This window comes from Lepidothrix coronata, unplaced genomic scaffold, assembly GCF_001604755.1.
Source record: "Lepidothrix coronata isolate B3197 unplaced genomic scaffold, Lepidothrix_coronata-1.0 Scaffold8, whole genome shotgun sequence".
Classification (NCBI taxonomy): domain Eukaryota; kingdom Metazoa; phylum Chordata; class Aves; order Passeriformes; family Pipridae; genus Lepidothrix; species Lepidothrix coronata.
The window spans coordinates 11,020,633-11,042,031 of NW_016690188.1; the positions used below are offsets into that span (position 1 = coordinate 11,020,633).

Genomic DNA, 21,399 nt, shown 5'->3' on the forward strand with positions numbered 1-21,399 from the left:
TGCTGCTTTCATTAAATCAAGAAGTCTCTAACTTTTTTTATGAAGCTAAACTAATTCGTACACTGAGGACTGCTCCTGTGAATACTTCTATAGAAGACCAAGTAAAATGAGTAAAATCTCATTACAGATTTGAAAATATTTTTAAAAATCTAATGCTGCCATAAGGAGTCCATTATACTCTTAATAACCCTGTTTGAAGTGAACTGTTTTCTATAACTCTAGGAGAAAAAAAAACATGTGAAAATTAAGTTCAAACCCACTGTACATAATAGGAAACTTAAAAGTAGTTGTTTCAAAGTGTTTAGGGCTTTCCTTGCTTTTCAGTGCTTCCTTTCTGATAATCATGCACATAACTGTGCATAAATCTGAATATGTTAAGGTACATGTGCATGAACAGTTTTGGTGTCCTTCAGTCCTTGAGTTTCATTTCTTGATTTTGCAAGAATTGGTTTCTCAATATGATATACCCAAATCTCCTTCAGTAATAAACCATGTGCAGAAGTGAATGCTATATAATCAGTTTGGCATCTTTGCGAGTTTTAAAACAAATATTTTGGACGTGCGTAACAAAAGAACACTACTCTGCAGTATGTATCTCAGTCATCAAACTATAAATTGCAATCCTCCCACATCAGTTCAGCAGGGTGCTGAAACTGCCAGATGACCCTGCAACCATTAGTTAACCATCAATTTTCAATATTTAACTCTATATTAAATAAGTTAACAGTTAATTTAACTATTGGTTTAAGGGGCTATAAGAGGCATCCATACTAACAGGTTGAGGCCTCTGGACAGCCCATGGTTTTTATTCTAAGTGCATCCTTGATACCTGTCTCCTAGTCATGGGAGCTCCATAAACTCCTCAGGTGGTGACTGAGAAGAATAACAGCCTATGCAAATAGTGTAAATGCCCTTTTAATGAGAACATGTGGAAATGCAGACTGTCTTCAGACTCAGTCCATAGATTTACATTCTCCAGAAAGTGTCTGTCTAATTTCAATGACCATGTATTTGGCTCTGGGAAGACATGAGAGTTCATCAAATGAAAGTAAACTATTATTTATGTTCTGCTGCACAAACAAGTTCTGTGTCCTTAGGAACAGGATTGTCACTATCATGACAGGATACTCTGGAACACAATCTATTTAACACTAACAATAACCTAAGCAACCTTTTAGTGGAAAGAATGTTTCACACTTCTCCCAATTACTTACTATTTAAGAGAAAAATCTAAACTGGGCAAGCTAAATTAGAAAACTTGTGATTTTCATTGTATCAATTCCTCCTGTAAGGCAGCTGCAGTTTTAGGTATTTTTATCTAGTGTCCCTTAAATGGCCAATGTAAAGTCTTGGGGGAAAAAAAAAGACAAATTTGCAAACCTAAAAACTTGAGGAGTAAAAAAAATAACTTGCTGTACTCAACCTGTGACTTCTAAATCACAGGAAAAACAGCTAGCCATGGAGGCCACTTGAAGGAATGTACCTCCTCTCATTCATGTTAACGATCCAGACAGAAATAAAAACACAGCCTTGCAAAAATGATCTACTCTCACTCCTTTGAGCTGCCCTCTTTCATTGTTAACACCATTCACACACAACCTGAAGTCATTGGTTGTGACTATGTAGTTGCAGTTGCCAGGCAGGTTTGCAGACTATATTAGGAATCCTGAAAGGCAGAGCAAGCCCCAGTTGTGTCAGTAATGTGAGGAGCCACACCTCACATCCCCAGGAGACAGCTCACCAAGCCCAAAGCAGCAGGGCATCTCAGCGCCTTGCTGGTGGATCAACAGAGGGTTTAAAATACCTCCAGTGACCTCTGGGGACCGTGCCTGCCTGAGCTGGAAACAAGGGAGCTGACTGGCCACAGTGACAGCAGATCAATGAAATGGCAGCAGAATCAGGGCTGCTACAACAGGAACGCAGGAATGACACAGCTTGTTTTCCTAACGGGCACTGGCTGTTTCATTGAGAAGGTGCAGTGTAGTTGATTTTGTGTTTCCCTCAAATGACATAGCCCTTCCTTATTTTCTTGCAGAAGACAGAGAGAGACAGACTGGCCACAGAGCGAGTATAAAGAGAAGGGAAATGTACGCAAGCAGAGTGACAAAGTAAAATTTCCTTGGAATTTGTCATGGACCTCAAGGAATCCATGATGCTTCGTGACAGTACTCTCTGTATTCTTGTCTCAAGTATATTACTGACTTCAGCAACATTAAGAACTGAGTGCAACAGGTTTAAAGAACGTGGGTTTTAATTAAAAGAAATGCCACAGTAGGTAGTCTCAGCTTATTTGTTCCTCAGTAGCCTTTATGCTCCCTACATCCTAAAAGGCTATATGGAATATAGTTATTTAACGTTCAATTTAGTACACACATCTACTGATGAATTACAATTTACATCTTCACCAGGAATAAAGTCAGGTGAAGGTCTATCAAGGTACATAACACATATCAAGAAAATATATTTCCAGTTCTTATGGATGTCACTTGTTATTTAAATTTTTAAATAAACAAGGCCCTCAATTTCTTCTCCTATTAAATGCAAACATTTTCTAATGGGTTGAGCTAAATAAACAATTGGTGTATCCAAAATCTGCATTTTGATCAAAAGACTAATTTATAAAATTTCTACAGCTTGAAAAAAACATTAACATGTAAAATGTGGTGTGCCAAACAAAAAAAAAATAAAGCTATGCCAAAGAAAGACTATATTTGCTGACCGTTTTCTTTGTATCCCATCCCTAGGATGACCTCTGGTGCTCTGTAGTAACGAGTCACTACATAAGGCGTCATCATAAAACTAGTTCCTGCAGTTCTGGCCAGTCCAAAGTCAAGAATCTTCAAAGTGCAGTCTGACTTTACTACTATATTACTGGGCTTTAAATCCTTTAAAAAGAAACATCATATATGACTGCTAAGACAAGCACAAAGTACTCTGTGGTTCACATTTTAAAAATATAATTACTGCTAACATTATACCCCACACATACAACTAGGTTATTGCTATAACTGCAGGTTTTTTTCCCCTTGCATTAATTCATGTGCATTCAGCAGACTACAGAATTAATTCCTTTATTGTGCTTGTAGATTTATATAGCAATTAGAGAAGGAAAATACAACCAGCATTACAAGATATGTTAGCAATGTCTGAAATAAATTGAGGTTAGTAAGAAGTGTTAGCTCTGAGGAAAGGTCTAGAAACTGCTCACTGGAACAGTGATTATTACTATGATGCAGAACACAAGTAACATAACAATTGCTGAAATCATTTGATGCAATAATCATCTTGATACAAAAATTATTAGAATTATAATATGAACGTAAAAAGTAAAAGGTTTATTTGCTAGTTGAGGTTACATTACCTCTTTCAAATCAATGTTTCTCTGAACAGGAAGGAAATCCCCATGCCCACATAGTTTTAGTTTCCCATTTAGGATTTGGTTTTATACTAATTTTGGCAACCAAACCCAAAAAGGCACCACTGAAAAACTGCCAAGAATTAACACAATCATTATATTGCAGTGAAAAATATAGAGTGGAGCACTGATATAGCTTCAGATCATCTTAGTTAGAAATATAGTAACTATTCTTTTCATTTGAATCCTATTGACAAGTGGCTTTACAACATCTATTTACACAGACGTTACACTGGCATACTCCATCATCATCTCAGGAGGATCTTACACACATCTGAATGTCACAGAGCAAATATTACAAACAGAGTAACTTCTGAATAACTTTGCAATCATAAAATGATTCAGAGCACACAGGCCAACACAGATAAGACTTAGATCCTTCCTGCCTACACTCTACTGAGATTAATGAGAGAAAAACCTGAGATACGGCAGAGGACTCCAGCATTTGAGCTGCAGGCATTTGATAAGTAGCAATATCTGTCACTGTTTCACAGAGACTTAAAAATGGCTATCTGCAAGATTTATGTAGTTTCAGCAATCTCCTCACAAAGCTAAGAAAACTGCATTAAAGAGAGAGGAAATCACAAAAAAGAGTTTCAGAACAACAGAATTTTAGTGAGCAATTAAAAGTCTTGCATACATACATATTCATACATGCACTTCCAAAACACTTGCACAAGGACTCTGCAGACAACCTTGGCTTAGAACATTCTCAAACACCACAAATTAATTCAAGTTCTACAAGGCATTCCTGTCATTTTAATACGTATGTTTCAGATTCTGCTACAGTCTTGTTTATTATCATCTTTATTTTTGCACAATTCTATTATTTTCAGGATGTTCATTGCAAAATCCCAGGTGCATGCTTATGGTATTAACTATACTCATCCTCCTCAAAGCTGCAGGATTAACACTCAAAATGTTAAAAGATCTTCCCTTTGCAAGAGAAAAATCACTACAAGGACAAAATGCAAAAGCTGCCCCTCCTTAATTTCTGAACACCATGTAGCTGTCATGAAGCCTAGGATCAAAATGATGAAGGCCAGACTTGACTTAACACTGCATTCAAATTCATGCAGAACTCACATCTCTTATGTTTTAAATAAACACAAACTCAAAACTTCCTTTAAGAGTGATCAAGTTAATTAGGTCGTATAAATATATCCAGAACCTATAGCAGATGTGTCATTGAACCTTAAAAATGTAAAATGTCAGTGCTTAGAAAACAGATTTTTCATGGCTGTATCCCCATTAACCAGACAGGGAGACAGGGACATCTCTGGAGGGTAATTCAAGGCTTCTTTGGGCTTTTCCCTTATTAACAAAAGATTTGTGAAGGGCTTCCATAATTAGGCCCCTTTCTTAAGTACTCAAAATCAGGCAGAATTCCATGTTTCAGAGCTCCCATGCAAGACTAATGAGACACTCTGTGTCCCTCAGCAAGTCAGTGAGGCACAACTCTGAAAAGCTGATCATTCATCCCCCTGAGATTATGAAACAGAAGTGAACGTGTACTTCCACACTGGTTGGAAACTGCCTCTCTGCCAAATGTTTGGCACACAGTAATGTTCATTTGCTAACGACTGTTAAAGTCAGTGTAAAGTTACAGTCAAATCTTTACAGAGATTAAATTTTTACCCATTGATGTGGCACCTAAATACACCCCCTACAACTTTTCCAGGGGAAATTGACTGAAACTCGCTTTGTGTTTGATCTCTGCTTCATTCCGTGCCTCTATTCACTAGGAAAAAAACACCTATTTCTACGGCAAGTACTATCCAGTGCTATAAGACACATACACAGATTGCTGTGGTTTCAGTCATGCAGCAAGGTTTGAAAAAGTTACTGAGATGCTGAGAGTCCCACAGCTGTGTTAGAAGCTTAAGAACCCAGTTAAAAAACATGTGAAAGTACCAACACCAAAAAAGCTTAAAGCTTTAGAGAACGCTAAAGTAGTACACTAGATTTGTAGCCAGAATGCTCCACAGGCAGCCACAGTAGTGCAGGCTATGTTTAAGGAGTTTCAACCAAGTAATTAGCTTTGAACTTTAAGGACAGTGGTGCTGAGAGCCCAAAAGAGGGATATAGAGTTACTGTTGCAGCCACATGGTCCAAGGAACATATGTCTCTTTTCAAGCACCGCCCTCCTTGACTTCCCAGGTTTTGTTTAACTTGTTCCACAGAGAAACAGAATTTTGATACTTTACACCTTGAAGTGTAAAGGCACAAGGAACACAGTGGGTAATGTTCTGCCTGAACGTACTTAATCTTCTAACAAAGTCTGAGAAGAAGCTGTCAGCTGAAAATCTACCAGGAAGACATGCAAGTGAAATGTATCTGCACGTCCTTCAAAAGCATTCATGCATACACATGGTACTATTTACAAAGCAACTGTACCTGTAGTCTCTTTGGCATCATTTATCCCTGAGCGATTTCAAAGACTTAACCTGTGTTTACAGAGGCAGGAATCCTATCCTCAAAGAAATCTTTACTCCTACCCAACAACTACTTGAGTAGTGACTCCTTTTCTATAAATGTACAAATTTCTGTGACTTCTATAGGATCAATGTTCACTTTGCAGAAGTAAAAACCATTCTGAAAACAAGCACTGTTTCCGAAGGTCCCTTGTGCCTGCACTAAGATCCACAGAGAGATATTCATACATTACCTACTCTGGGATGTCCATACAATATGCCATTTTTCCAAATCTAAAAAAGACCTAGGAAAACCCACAGCAATTAACTTGCATACCTAAGTATTGAGGAGACCAGGAAATGTGAAGCTGCATACAAAACAGTTATTTCAAACCCACAGGCACATGCATTAGGACACAAAGGGCTGCATAATCTCAGTCATATGCAACATAATACCCCAACATCGGTAAGTGAAGCAACCTTGTTTTCCCTAGCATTCCCATAATAATGCAAGAAGCCCACTGATTTGTCTCAATGCCAAGTGCAGACCAAGCAGCACCAGGTACAATGTCTGGTTGCAGGTGATGCTTTTCCCTACTCTTCCTCACCCATCTCTTTCAACACAGCAGTTCAGGGAAATCGCATGCAAGAAGCTTCACCTCTGCTCCCTGAGCTCCTCACTGGAATGAAGCAGCTGATGAGCACTAGAACTAGCTGAGCAAAAGGAAGTAGTGTTTGGCCACTCAAACTGTATTTTCTATTCAAACAATTGTCCCTGTTCCCTTGGGGGAAAAGCAGCAAACTGAACAGGCATGTCAGACTGCCAGATCCAGCCTGCAGGCCATTCAACATCCCACTCACAGTGTGGTGAACCACTGACCTGGACAAGCAATTGGACAGCAATTCCTGTGGTGTTGCCTGTGGCAATCACAAAATTGCTGTGTTTATCATCCATGAGGAAGACGATATGATAGTGATTGAAACTAACCCACACGACTAAGTTTAATGAAATCTTCTGCATCCCTTCGGAATGGAAAACTTCTCAAACCCTCTAAAAAAGTAACAGTAAAAATGTAGTACTGTAGAAATACAAGCTTACCATTTCCCAAACTAACAATTTCAAACTATTTAAAAAAGTTGTAACTAGACAATCTCAAGCAATTTTTACACTACATACAATTGTATATAAGATGTTTAACTTGAGTAGGCAATCTTAAATTCAAAATTTCTTGACTGGATTGTAATATAGATGCCATTTAAAAAGCAGTAGTCAGTTTTGCCTGTGGGCAGTGTGAGTAAATGCTTTGTGACAGACAGGTGTAATGCAAGCTCCACTTACAGGTCTTTATCATCTGTTTGTATCATGATTTCAGGTACTTATTCATTACTCCGCTAGTTCAAGATGAGAAATAAAATTGGCAGTTCCTTCTAAAGATGAGATTTCAGGTTTGGTTACCAAAACAATAAAGGCAGAGATGCTTTCAGATATTCTTTCCTGCCATGACTACTAAAATAGAACATTATACAGGGGAGGTAATGTAACTCACTGCAAAAATCTTTTATTTGCTCTGTGCAGATTATCATCAAATCATTCAAACACTCAAAAGGTTCATTCCAGAATCACCCTGCAAAATGGTAAGTGTGATGATTTCCTTTCAGCTTTCTCTCTCTGTCTATGGGACAGGCTATGAATCACCTTTTGTGATCCTATTTCTGATTTTTTTTTTTTATCTTTTAAATACTCAAAGCAAAACCAGGTGCAATGCAAATTATACACAGTTTAGTTCACTTACCCTATGAATAATTCCAGCTGAATGAAGATGTTTGATACCACACAGCATTTGATAAAGAAGATAGGACATTCGTTCATGGTCTAGCTCCATCTGAATCACTTGGCAGAGATTTGCATCCATGAGCTCCATCACAATGTAGCTTATGAAAAAAAAAAATAATCAGATAATATGGCTATTTTATTGTATTTTTTCTCTTGCTCATCCTTTGGCATGAATATTTTGAAAATAAATTCTCAGATTTAGTTCAAATCAGACTTACACATCTTGAAATTCTTCCAGGGATTTTTGTGGCGTGAACACATTCAGTAGGCCGATTATCTGTCAGAAGGGGGAGAGGAAGTGTAATTGCACCACTTAAATAGCAAAGTTGCAGAGTCAACTTTTCAAAACTGGTAACTATTACTCTGATATGAACCTCCTGGTATGCACTGAAGCTCAAGATGCTCAGTGGCTCAACCAGGCCTACCATGTTGTAGCAGATACTAATGATTTTAGGAGGAGTATATAAAGACACACTGTGTGTGTTAACAGGATGACATTCAAAGCTTAAAACCTAAGAAGGTTAATCAGTCTTCCCTTCCTCCTACTTTCAGTTTGAAGAGACCTGGTAAGATTTCTATTGCATATGAGGAATAATAAAATTAAAACCTGACAAAGGTTCCCTAAGAAATTCCACTTTGCCACTGACAGAGGTGAAGAAAAAACTTAATCCAAATGGAAAAACAGATTCTTAAGAGTTGATTTAGGACACTTCCCAGTGCTAAGAATGGATGGGATGTGCAGAAACAAGCCAAGATACTACTCATCAAGAGTCAGGAAGGCTTATAATAGTTTATCATCATACAAATTATGCTATTAGGTGAAACTTCCTTCAGAGAATCCATATAAGCCAACCCCATCTGAGAAAAGTTATAAGATTTTCCCAAGAAGCTCGAAGACAGAGTAAGTTTTCTATGACTCCCTACCTCCCTAGCAGCCATCTTCCTGATGGGGGATTAAGAGGGAAAGTGAGGAAGACTGAACACAGCTGTCTCTGAAGGAAGAAAATGGCCAATACCAGCCTTTTGTAGTTCAACTCCAATAAATTTATCACTTATTCTCTTCCCATTTCTGTGATCTGGTCTACTGCACAGCTTCATAAGCATAACACAGTTACTGTTGTCACAACACAAGATTCCAAACTCATTCATGCACCAGGAAAAAAAAAAAAGAAAAACCTATTACAGCCTTTTTCTTTTTCCTCCTATGTGTCTAGCAGCAGCAACAGAGACAAGGATGCACTTACCAATCATACTCCTCTTATTTGACAGCTGCATGTAAAATATAGCAATGTAACACTCACTCCCTTCCTGATTTTGAAGTGGGGGCAGGTATTAAAACCAGTAAATAATAGCTCTTCTGATATATCCTTCTGTACTTATCATGGAGATACAACCATGCAATGAAAATCTCCCCTGTCACTTCCTTTTACAAAGTCACTTCCTTTTACAAAGAATAACCTTCTAGTTAAATCTTTAACATTTGGAGCAGGACAAGGACACTGCACTCACATTTTTGTGATTAACGCACTTCATAAGAACAAGCTCTCTGTAGGCTCTCTTAGCATGGGTTTGGTTCTGAAACGGTCGGCTTAACTTCTTGATTGCAACATTCCTTTCAAGGATGGCATCATAAGCTGCACTGTAATTAAAAATAACATTATTACATCTCTAAGCCAAGGTCCTTTAAGCTGTGGCAGTTGCAACCTTTTTCAGATACTTTGTATCATGTCTGCAGAAACCCCAAATTTCCAGTGTTACTCAGCTTTAGGGAGTGTAATAAAGCAAAGTGCTCTCGTATGCTGAGTGATTCAAAATTTAAAAATATTTCCCAGCTTCAGAGTATTAACACATGACAACTTCTACAAAATACTGCAGGATTTCTGCTTCCAAAGATATTGAGTTCTTGCCACTCACTGGCACCCAGGAACAGACTGCCTAAACAAGATCCAAAATACTTCAAACATGAAAAGCACATCCATTTTACACAAAATCTTCACACTGAAAAGGGAAAAGAGTGGAAAAGTAGGTTATATAAAGGTCCCATGCTTTCACTTATGTAGTTGCTTAATATCCCGATGACAATGAGAGCATCAATGTCAAAACAAAAAAGTCTTAAGAAAGCTTTAACATCTAGATGTCACTGGCTTTAACTTGGTAAAAAGAAAGAATAACATTTTGATTGCAGACTAATGCCAAGATTGTCATACGATTCACTGACACAAGCTGTTTAACTGATGAAGACTGTTACTGGGGACAACTCCCTTACATATCACATTTCCATGACAGGAAGGCTCAGCTTGCTTTTCCTGCCAGAGCTAATACAACAGCTGACTACCACGCAGACTCAGGAAATATTTATCAGTTACTAAAATAGTCTCAGCAGGGAAAATATTGTTTTCTTGTCTCTTATCAAGAAAGGTACTCAAACCTAATGAAGAACATCTGCCAGCAAACAGTAGCATCTATTAAATCCCAAACTCACTACTTTAAAAAGCAGATTGTCTATACAGTTTGTAGGCTTTAAGGATTTTTATTCTTTCATCATCAAAACCTCTAGTCACTATCGAAGGAAAAGAAAATGGGAACAACACGTATTGGTAACTTTCTTTGATCTACATTTTCTACTGTATCTGGAATTCCTCCACCTGCCCCCAAGACAAGGATTATCTTATGAAAGAGCATTCAAAAGGTGGCCAGGAAAGACTGCCAACCTGGGACTCCTGTACCAGTATTTAAATTTCTGCATCCCCAGTATATAACTGCAGCCTTAGAGCCTGTTTCAATATTAGGCCAACTACTTAATCAAATTGGATCTATTTGTTTGGGTTTTTTTAAAAAAAAACCAACAAATACAGACCAACTAAAAAAAAACCCAACCCAAATCACAAGAATTGCACCATATCTCCTTCAGACATGGACAAGATTTAACTACATGAGCACTCCAGTCCTCCTCAGGGCAAGCAGAGAGGTTTAACTAAAAAGGCTTCTATTATCACTACCAGCAAGTACAGAATGTCACTAGAGTAATTACATGGTCAGTTTTTGGATCTTAGCTTTAGGAAGATAAATTTGGAAAACAGGCAGTAACATACGACTGGCAATCAGAAGGACAGTTATAACATCTAAAGCTTTTGCTGGCATTTCTATAGCAACTAAACAAACTTGTCAAATGACTGTCTACATCCTCAGTATATTAACACACATGCAGACAAAATTCAGATCAGTTTTTCTGATGCTGCTACTTAGAGACCAAAAAATCTTAATGCCAGAAGTTACCAGTTCAAAACCAAATCTTTCTAGAGTACTGGCCTTCAAGTTTTCATTTGCACTAAGCACACTCTTTTATTATTAACCCTGCTAAGATACAAACATGAATTAAAACCCCACCCATACCACACAATCTCGTAACACTGAACAAGTCAAGATCAAGGTAGTAAAGAGGCTACAGGGAAAAGTTTTTGAGACTATGCTTTTCCTTTCCTTTCTTTTTCTTGATGCTTCTTCTGTATTTTTACATACCTGATTAGCATCTTAAAGAGTTACAATAAATTAAAAAATCTGCAAGTTCCTGTGCTATCTACATCCTTCTCCTCAACATTCAAAAAACTTGCAAGAAGCTCAAAGCAACATTTCTCTTTGGGGCAGTGCCACTGCACAGGAAACAGTGCCTAAAAGCAGCTTGTTGTCACCAACTTAAATCAACTGGACACTTTTCAGTCCACAAATCAGAGCTCTTATTCAAAGAATTATACTGTCAAGTCATAATTTTCCTTAACTTCATCCGGCATTTACATATTACAATGAGAGTCAGCATCACAAATGCTCACTAACCAGGTATTAGGAACTATACTGATTACAAAACTAAGTGAAACAGACTCCTAACAAACCATTTCAAGAACTACAAGCATCTACAAGCAGCAAATACTATAAAGAGTATTTCTCACTTTTGTTTCACTGCAAGCAGCGTGGATTAGGATTCATTTCTTTATCCAGTTTTTTCCCCCCATTAATTCACAGGACTCAGCATATCTGGCTGAATTTGCACAAAAGGGCATTGACTCAGAAGCTGAAAAGGACACGCGTCAAAAAGCAACAGCAATAGCCCTTGCTAAGGACAAATGACTAACAGCTACCATCACTGTTTTGCCTGTAGAAGGTAGTTCTCCACATTCTTGCTCAGTGACACACAACACCTCAAGAACCCAAAAAATTCTGTTAAGGAAAACTGAAGGAATGCTTAAATTTTAAAGAAACCTTACCATACTATCCCTTGTGCTCCTGATCCTATTGGTTTCAAATTTTGATATCGTTTCAATACAGTGAAAGTAGAGTCTCCAATTTCAACGCTGTAGAAATTGTTGTCACGCTTGCTCCTACTCATGACGGCGACTTAGTTAGTTCACTTCATCCAAATTTCGCTTCTGGCCTATGAAGAGACAAAATTTGAAAAACTAAGATTTTACAACTGTATGTAATCTGACAAAAGGCAAAATTCCTTATAAGACACAAAAGATACTTCCCAAGAAAGTCCCACACTAAAATGTAAGTTATTTTTCATGTCTACAGGAATGAGGTAGCATGTGTTTGAAATGTTTTATTTTTAGGAGTGTTCCTAAGATAAGATTCTAGAAGGGCAAAAATAACTGAAAGTCAAAAGTGAATGGATGGTAGCAAAAATCTTAGGTGGGAATGATGGAATATCAAAAGGCAGGAAGCTACACATCATCCAGAGAGCTCCAAGAGTCCTACCATCCCTTCACACATTCATGTACAGCAAGGGAGCTGCAAGGGCCAGACACTCTCCAGAGGTCCCATCCAACCTGAATTGTTGCACGAGTCCATAAATAAAAGAGTGACATATCATGAACAAGTCCTCCAGATATTACAATCATCAAAATACTCTTGGTCACAACTACCAGGAATACCTGCCACTGATGTGGAAACACATACAGTCAGTCCAGGCCAGAGGAGGAAAACTGGCTCCTCAGAGATCTCACATACGACCTCCTATGAATAAAAGTAATAATCACAGAAAGAGAGAACAAGAGCAAGAGAAAAGGATGTACATTTCACCAAAGTCCCCTCATATTAAAAAGAGGTAGGCTTACTGGAGGGACCCAAAAAGCCTAATTTCTGAGCAATACGTGACACCATCCCCAGCTCTTTCTTCCCTATACCTTTTATCACTAGAGCTTTGGATTCTGCCACTTTCTCAACACTCTGTTCATAGATGTATTTGCACAGTTTTGGAATAAAAATGTCCAACGTACATATAACGACAAAAAACCCACCCTGAATTAGGAAAAAGAAAATTTATTGCGGATGGCATTAAATCACCCAAACAAATTTTTGAAAATCAGAAAACAAAGAATGAAGACAATAATTCATGTAATTTTACATTTGTTCATCATCAGCTGAAGAAAAAAAAACAAAACAGGATCTTGAGTTTATCCACTAAAAATGTATTAAGATCTAGTGACGCTGAACAACGTAGGATTAGCTGGAACAGCTCAGTAAATAGATGTCTGCTGTTTGGTATCAGCATCAAGACAATGAAAGTTTCATACTTCACTTTGGATAATTCTTCTCAGACAAACACAGGAAGGACTGTTCCCTTCCCTCCAAGGTTTCCAGATGAATGTTGACACCATTCTATTTAAAGGTCAATATTTTGAATAGCCAAAGCCAAATGTTCAATTGAATTTTCTTTCAATTTGGTAAACTTCATATGATCAAAGAGTGAAACAAAGCAAGTGTAGTTTAAGAAAAGGATCTTGAGAGACAGTATTCTCTTAGAAAACAATTTCTTTATATTAACAGCTTTTACCTACATCCCAGACACAGTATTATAACCAAGCAAATTTTATTGCCTTAAAGTTTTGTCAGCTACTACACATGCAAAACTGTAAAACGTGCTTGCCAAAATGAGCTGAGAAACTTGCATTTACTAACTATTTTATAATTCATAATAGTATTTTACTACACAGCAGCATATAAAAGAAATCCTTGTTTATTTTTACCATGGTAAAAAATTTCTGTGTAATCTTTCAGTAATAAAGCTTTAACTCCATTATGAATATATAAGCTTGGCAGTCACCTAGGTACTGCCTATAACCAATTCGTCTCTCTGCTGCAAAGATATATGAAAAAAAAAGCTTAAATTAAGTCTAAGCTTCATAATTGAAAGGCCCACACTCTGGACTATTACAGTAGCTATGGTGATAGTAAAAAAAAAAAATTAAGCTTGTTACAAGATTTGGTATCTAAGTTACATCTTTCACTTTAGTCAGGCTTCTTAGAACTTCAAATCAAAAAAAAACAAACTCAAAACCAAATATAAACCTCAATTAGTAAAGAACAGAGAAATAAAATGGAAAAAACATAACATACTACAAAAGCACTATCAGATTATGGTCTAAAAGGCTTTCCTTGATACTGGATTCTTTAAAATGTTGTTAAAAAACACGTCATACGTTGCACCTGAATACTGAAGATCCTACAGTACACTGTATCTTTCTACTGCCAGTTGAAAAACTCTGGTTTTTAGTTGCTGATGTATCTATTAAACTCTATACAAAATAAATTACTAGAAAGTTTCAGAGTGCTTCCCCCTTTACTCACAAAACCTGTTGAGTAACTCTTCCTTATAAGATATGTTCCTAAAATAGCTGTGGGTATTCTGTAAGAGACATGATCTACCTGGACCCTTCCTCAGACACCCGACTCCCCCTCAGCACCACGACCCATCCCTACCCTCGCAAGACTGTGAGGATTTAAGGTTTCTCAGATTTCTATTTGGCAATATTTCAAAGTTCTAGAAAATGAGTAAAGAGCAAGACCGGGGAGATGACTTTTGCAGTGCAAAGACTGTTTTTGCAGGAAACATTTAGATGAGGAAGCAAGCAAAAACAAATAGCCCTTCTATTACATACAGCAAAACCAAACAATTTCTGCACTGTTTCAGGGAAGGGACTGCTCTCTCAGAAAAAAAAAAAAAAAGTGTTCAAAGAACTCCTGAGAAACTTCAAGTCAGGGTATAATGCACCAGTAAAAACAAACAAGACACAGCAGGAAAACAAATACTTGATACAACTGAAAAATTTTTGTAGTTCAATATACATTTGTGAGCAGCAATTCTGGAGTACCACTCCAAGCCTGAAAACTCTTCATCAAGTTAAATATATGCTAAAGCATGTGCAACCAGAATCACAGTAATTGGTTCCTTCCCCATTATCCATGAAGTTTGTTCCTATAAGCTTCACATGAGATTAAAAAGTAGGCTTGTAATAATGGCTAAAGCAGAGAAAGAATTCAAAGCACCCCAAACCAATAGTTTGGATAGAAAAACGGTATCAGTCAAACCACGGTCACAAGAGAACAGTAAATAAATGAGGAAGGAGAGGTATCACAAAGTGAGGAAGAAGGAGTATCTCCACTTGCATCTAAATTAACACTCCTTTTTCTGCAGCCCCATGTGCTGTTCATCAAAAATTATCAGCCTATACTGTGATAGCAGGAGGTGCAGTCTCTCTCCTCATTTTAAATGCATGCTCTCCTGCCATAAAACGGACTTACTCAGCTTCAGAAGAAATGGAGTACGTTCCCAGAAAAGCCATTTCTTGCACATGTTCTGTGGGGAGCCATTGTGGGATGTAAATAAGCCACTTGGACATAACACACTCAGATCAGTACAAAGAGAGGTCTTAAAAAAATACGTACACATGTCCCTTGCCTCCAACCCTCTGGTATTCCACCTGGCCATTACAGCTTCCTCAGACTGACAGCCCTGACACACATCACCTCTGCGCCCCTCACCTCAATGTCTCATAACTTCCACACAGTTTTGTTCATCAACCATGAGAGTGTAAGTCTCTCATTTTATAACCAAGTGTACTTCCACTCAGTGCTTTGCTCCCACTCAGCTCAGAACCCCTTGTGCTCCCTGTATCTTCATCTCACATGAAAGCATCCTCAGAAATGCCTGGTATTGCCAGCTCTGTAAACACAGCTCAGAGAAAAAAGCCAAAGACTTAATTTTTTCCTAGCTAATCATTTACTGATGACTAGTCTTATGAAGACTAGCTTCAAAGATCCACAACACCAAAAAATCTTAGTCTTTAAATATTAAAGCAAGTCTAAATTCAGAAATTGTCAGACTTTTAAGATTCTTAAATGATGTATACCTTCAATGTCTTTCATTAAAACATGATTAAGTTATATCAGATAAAGTCATCTGCCTGAAATTTGACATTTTGTTCCATTTTCTAGCAATTTTGCAGAAGCACATATGGAAAGAGAGGCAGGATGCAGACTCTAGATTTCTATTATTAATGAGGAAACTAATAATACATTTTTCCCATTAACTGTCAACTTGCTGGAATGCTGTCAACTGTCAGCAGGGGAATAATCCCACAGAAAACTTCAATTTCCTCTCACACATCAACCATTGTTCCTTTCCTTGAAAATACTGTGCCTAAGCAAATTTCAGTACATGGCAACCTTCTACTGGCAGCCCACAATTAGTCAAAATAAGGGTATTTCAAAACTGAACCCTAAGAAAGCACTCTGTGTTTGGCATATTAATTTATCAATTCTTCAGACTGCCGTAAGTACTATTTACCCAAGGAAGCACAACAAAAATGCAGGAATTGAAACTAACACTATATCCATACCCTAGGAAATCTGCAAGGCTGTCCATAAGTTTTATTCTAAATTCACTAACAGCAACTAGAATTCAATAGTCCTGCAGGAGACTTCAGATGGTCAGCAATTTCCACTCATCACTTCTCTACAGCCTGATACAGTTGTAAAAGGATAAACATGGACACATTGAACATGTAGCTCCATGAAAATGCAAGTAGCACAGACCTATGAAAGTATCATGGCTAACCTTGAGAAGTATGGACATTCATAAAAAATGTTTCATTGACACCTCTTCCTCCTCCAAAGTGAATAATGCTACCAATGAAGATTGACCAAAATTCTTCATCCAGCTTTAAAATAACCATATTTAAAACAATAAAGAAACCATGTATAGCAATATTCATACCCATATGCAAACATCTCACACCTACCTTAGTATGTCTCAACAAGACTGTTCTACATAAACTTGCTGACTTCAAGATATCTGGAAGATAACATAATGCTGTATTTCAAGATTAAATTTTGCCTCTAATACAGAAAGCATTCCATGTATTAATCAAGATATGGGACAATGTATGGACACTATACATTAAAATGACTTTCCAGTACAGCTTCAATACACTGGAGAAACAGATGGTTTGGGGACAGAAAGGTGGGGTGGGAAACAGAGGAGCTAATTCTTTGCACACACAGTTTTTGGTTTAAAAGCCCTACTTCAAGTGCATTAAAAACCTTAGAAATGGCCAAGCTTTAAATAAAAAAAACCAAAACTCACAATGCAAAATTATATAAACAATAGGAATATATTTAGTAAACTTGTCTTTGCAGAGTGTATAAATTGATTTCTTTAGAAGGCAGAGAGAGATGGCTTGCTGCTCATTCCAGACCCTGCTTTATTTAATGCTTTTTACACCTACGACACCACCGGTCAATGCTCAAAAGGGGCCCTCGCAGTAACAGACCTTCAACTCTAACTAGCACACTGCAAGGTGTCTGTGAGCTTAACATGTTTGAACCAGAGCTGGCACCAGTGTGGTTCAGTTGAGGTTTACTCTGTGCAGAGCTCGTGGTACAGGCAGCTATCACACCAGTCCCCACTGTGTATTTACGGCTGGATTTGAGCAATCTACCGTTTAGCATTTAAAATCAATCCAGGCTCATCCAAGTTGTTTAGCTGAAACAGCAGGCAACTAAAAACTTGCTCGGCTCATGAGCCCAAAGTGTTATGCACCTGAGTTAACCACAGAAAGTTTCTGTATCCACAATTAGAATTTAATTGGAAAACCATGTGCTTTCCACTAGACATATGAGTATTTACCTTCTGCGCAGCACAATCAAATGCTACTTTTTTGGCTATCACACCTGCTAGCCTTCACATCAACTAGATACCAAGACTACGCTTTTTAAATCAGACATCACTTTAAAAACCACACACAATTATGTACAAGGTTACTTTGCTTATGCAGTGATCTGAATGCATGCATTCCAGGCACACAGAGGAACAGAAATGGAACATGTTTTGTGAAAGAAAGGATATCTCAGTTTAAATAAGAGCAGAAAATATCTTACAACCTCTTTTGCGCTTTCCCCTCACTAGAGACAGTAACAATGAACAGGAAAGCTTCAAAGGTTGCATTAAAAACTGACATAAAGGATACATTTGAGAGATGTCTCTTCTGTTCAGACAAAGAAATGGAACCCAAGAGATAATTTTTCACTAGGGACGTGGAGATAGAATTGGCCCGAATACTGACAAAGGGTGGAGAAACATTGGCTCCGTACAGCTAAGTCTCTAAGACTGCCCTTAATTGCTTATACCTTGTTTATACCTTCACTAGACAACATGATATGAAAATCCAGGATTCAATCCATGCTATAGTGTATAACACCTTATTCTAAATATCCTTTTATCTAAGAAATTATTCATATTTCTTATATATATAATATTCTTATATTCTTATATTATTCATATATTCATATTCATATTCACCTACTGCAGTGAAGAGGTATAGCGGAAAAGGTATTTTCATACCCCAGTACCTTGAAATGCAACAGAATATAAGAAATGAGAAAAACCATAGGCAGGAACAACCAGCATTAACTACAAGTTTTGCACGAAATCAGACTTGGTTTTCATGTTTACAGTTTCTAGAACAATGCTTTCCTAAGAGTAAGCATAAGTGGGCTTAGTCTTGGAAGAAACTTAGGATGCTACGCCAGCAAGCAGTCTTTGGGGTAAAAGACATATCTCAGGTACAACACAAACACCACCTAAGACAGTAATCCAACTAAGACAGCAATCTATCTACACATGCTGAAGACTCTGGCCTCCTGGGCGAAACTGTTCTACAGTGAAAGGATATTATTAGAGTAGCTGCTTAGAAGTAGGACTGACAAAAGATGAAGACCATAACAGTTAAAGAGACACAGAAATGGAAAAAAAAAGTTTTAAAATAAAACACTTGCATATATTAACACATTAATTAGCAATATAATCAAGATAGTATAATGACATAACTCCAAATCAACGATGATTCAATAACACCATTCAGAAGGCATCTAACACTATGAAAATGAATATACTGCAGGAATGTATGGTTGACCTAGTAAAAGCCAACAGTACTTCAAGTACACGCTAGATTGCTACTGAATGCAAAACAAATGCACAGTGTTTATAAAGCTCTTGCATTAATGAATTTTATTTAATTTCTTTGTGAAAATACAGTTCACACATAGCTGATTTGTATGCATCATGTGTTCGTGAATGCTTGTCTAATTTTCAGCTGTCATGTTTAAAGGTTTCTGGACATCTGCTAAATGGATAGTGCAAATACAGCCTAGTTGTCAGATACACAATAAAAAAAATGCTTCAAAGGCTCAAATTTAGGAAACAAAAGAATTCTATTTCTTAAAGGTAACTCTGTAACTCTTTCAGTTATTCGCAAAAGTAACCACACTTTTAATAACATTTTCTTTTTCCATGCTGCCCTACCGAATGTTGTATTTTGCAATACTTCCAGCTCTGCTAAATGCTAATGCAGATAAGGAATTTGGAAAAAGGAGTTAAAAAGGACTGAAAACTGCAGCAAGATATTACTAAACCATTACAAATGCCAAAGATGTCTGAAAAACCTAAAGCTTATTCTAAAATGAGATATTCTCACTGTTGACTATAGGATTTGCATGGCTTTCAAATTATACTTTCACAGATCAGATGGTTTTAAGCTGAACAACTTCCACACAATTGCCTGAACTACTACTAATGCTGACGCATTTAATGAGGTCTCTGGCTGATGTGTAAAGGACATTGGAAGTGCCTTGCATCTCATCTAATGTATGCCTGCATTATAGGAGTTCTCTGTCTGGCTCACACCACTCATGGGAGGAGTGGTATAGAAAAAATTCCAAGTCTACAGCTTGATCCCAGAAGCTATTTTCCATTTGCAGCTATTAAACAAAACACAAATGTACTAGGGTGATTCTTACATAGCTCAGGTCTGAAGTGCAGTGCAGGTACACTTCTTAAAATAACAGTACATTTTAAGACAGCTTTTGCCCACCAAAAAGTCAAACTTCACTAGTTACAGATTCAGTAAACCAAAGGTAGATACCAGATCTCAGTGTTCATCCAGAAAAGAAGTACTGAGGCAGGGGAAACCTGCATAAATGCAACAAGGACACATTTAGATTTCTATGTTATGACTTGCCTACTACTTTCAAGGTCAAACAGAAAAGGGTAAGTCACTTCAGTTTGCTTGAAGACAAGAGATTTAAGACCCATTTATTTTTTTTTAAACTTTAGGACTGTTACATTTTCTTTTTTAGTAATCGTTTTTATATGGAATATTTAAAGCAATTACTGATTTCCTAGAGTCTGTTGAATATTTAACAATAAACAGATGGCTTTCTCCACTAAAGATAATTTCAGAAAAGATCACAGGTTTGCTATAGAAAAATAAATTTGGCTTTAAAACAAAAAACTTTTGAGTACACAATAGCAAATGAAGCTCAAGAAAATGTAATATGGGCTGTTTGAATCAAGTAATTACTTCACTTGTTCAAAAAACATCACTGCCAGATTGATAAACCTCTTGGAAAGCCTTATAGCTCTCTATGTTTAACTAACTCTGTTCTCAGTACAGTTTACAGGAAACAACTACATAGAGTCCTAAATTAATAAACAATGAACAAAATCCATTAATACTAATGCAACCTTTACCGTGATTTAGTGTTGCAGTTTACAGGTTCATATAGTGACTCCAACCACATGCTTCGGCTGGATCACATGACTTTTTCCAGTCGTTGAGGAGCCTACTAAGAAGGGGAGGACATACAGGGAAATAAACCATCCTCTTCTCCACTCCAGTGGTCTTTTCTTGACCAGTTATTCACCTTATTACAGTTTCCATAAAAGATAACCTATTTGAATGCAACTGCAATAACCTGAACTGAATTGTGCATTCCAAAAATCACCTGGAGCCCCATCAGTAACAAGGAGGTGCCTACCACTTAAACAGCACAAGTTCACACAGGAGCACTGGCACTTCATACTGAATTCCAATTCAAGCCTGCTCAGCGATGCCTCTGCCATCTATGGAATAAAGTCGCAAAATTAAGATGAACGTAAGCTTTACCATTAAATACAAAACAATCCCTACATAGGATGGCTGGGATCACAGGAGACTTTATAGAAAGCAGGAAGCACGTTCTCCCTTTGACAAGGAAGATCAGCAAGTTAGATTGCTTGGAAAAGAGTATTTACATAAAAATGGTTTTGTAAGCTACTTGTAAAATATCCAAAAGTTGGCATCTTGTTCTAAGTTCTTAACCTGGCAAATAAAAAGTCTATACTTCTTTCTTCATCAGTTATCAGTAAAAGTTCCTTCAGAAAAATCTAAAATTCCTCTAAATTCAAGACTTCATGTTGCCCACAAAAGAGCATTCCAACGACCCATCAGCATTCCTTGAAAGCGGCATTCACAAAACAAGTCTGATAATCTGATTTTAATCTTCACAAGTGATGTCCTTCCCCAAATACCAGCTCTGTTTGGAACAGACAAGTAATCCTATTACCTTACATAGAGGGAGCTTTC

General features: G+C 37.3%; 1 protein-coding gene across 5 annotated transcripts in view; it reads right to left on the bottom strand.

Moving 5' to 3' along the window:
* The window catches only part of MAPK8 (mitogen-activated protein kinase 8), a 45,956-nt gene that overhangs the window by 12,098 nt on the left and 12,459 nt on the right, over nt 1–21,399 (bottom strand). For 4 of the 5 annotated variants that reach the window (XM_017803841.1, XM_017803844.1, XM_017803843.1 and 1 more), the window contains exons 2-6: nt 11,923–12,089; nt 9,173–9,302; nt 7,882–7,940; nt 7,623–7,761; nt 2,720–2,885 (exon numbers count right to left, since the gene is read on the bottom strand). In XM_017803841.1, coding sequence (XP_017659330.1) covers nt 2,720–2,885; nt 7,623–7,761; nt 7,882–7,940; nt 9,173–9,302; nt 11,923–12,044 — 616 coding nt within the window. In that variant the 5' untranslated portion in view covers nt 12,045–12,089. Of the gene's footprint in view, nt 1–2,719; nt 2,886–7,622; nt 7,762–7,881; nt 7,941–9,172; nt 9,303–11,922; nt 12,090–12,588; nt 12,612–21,399 lie in introns of those variants that run through there. The other variant, XM_017803842.1, reaches the window with a different exon arrangement.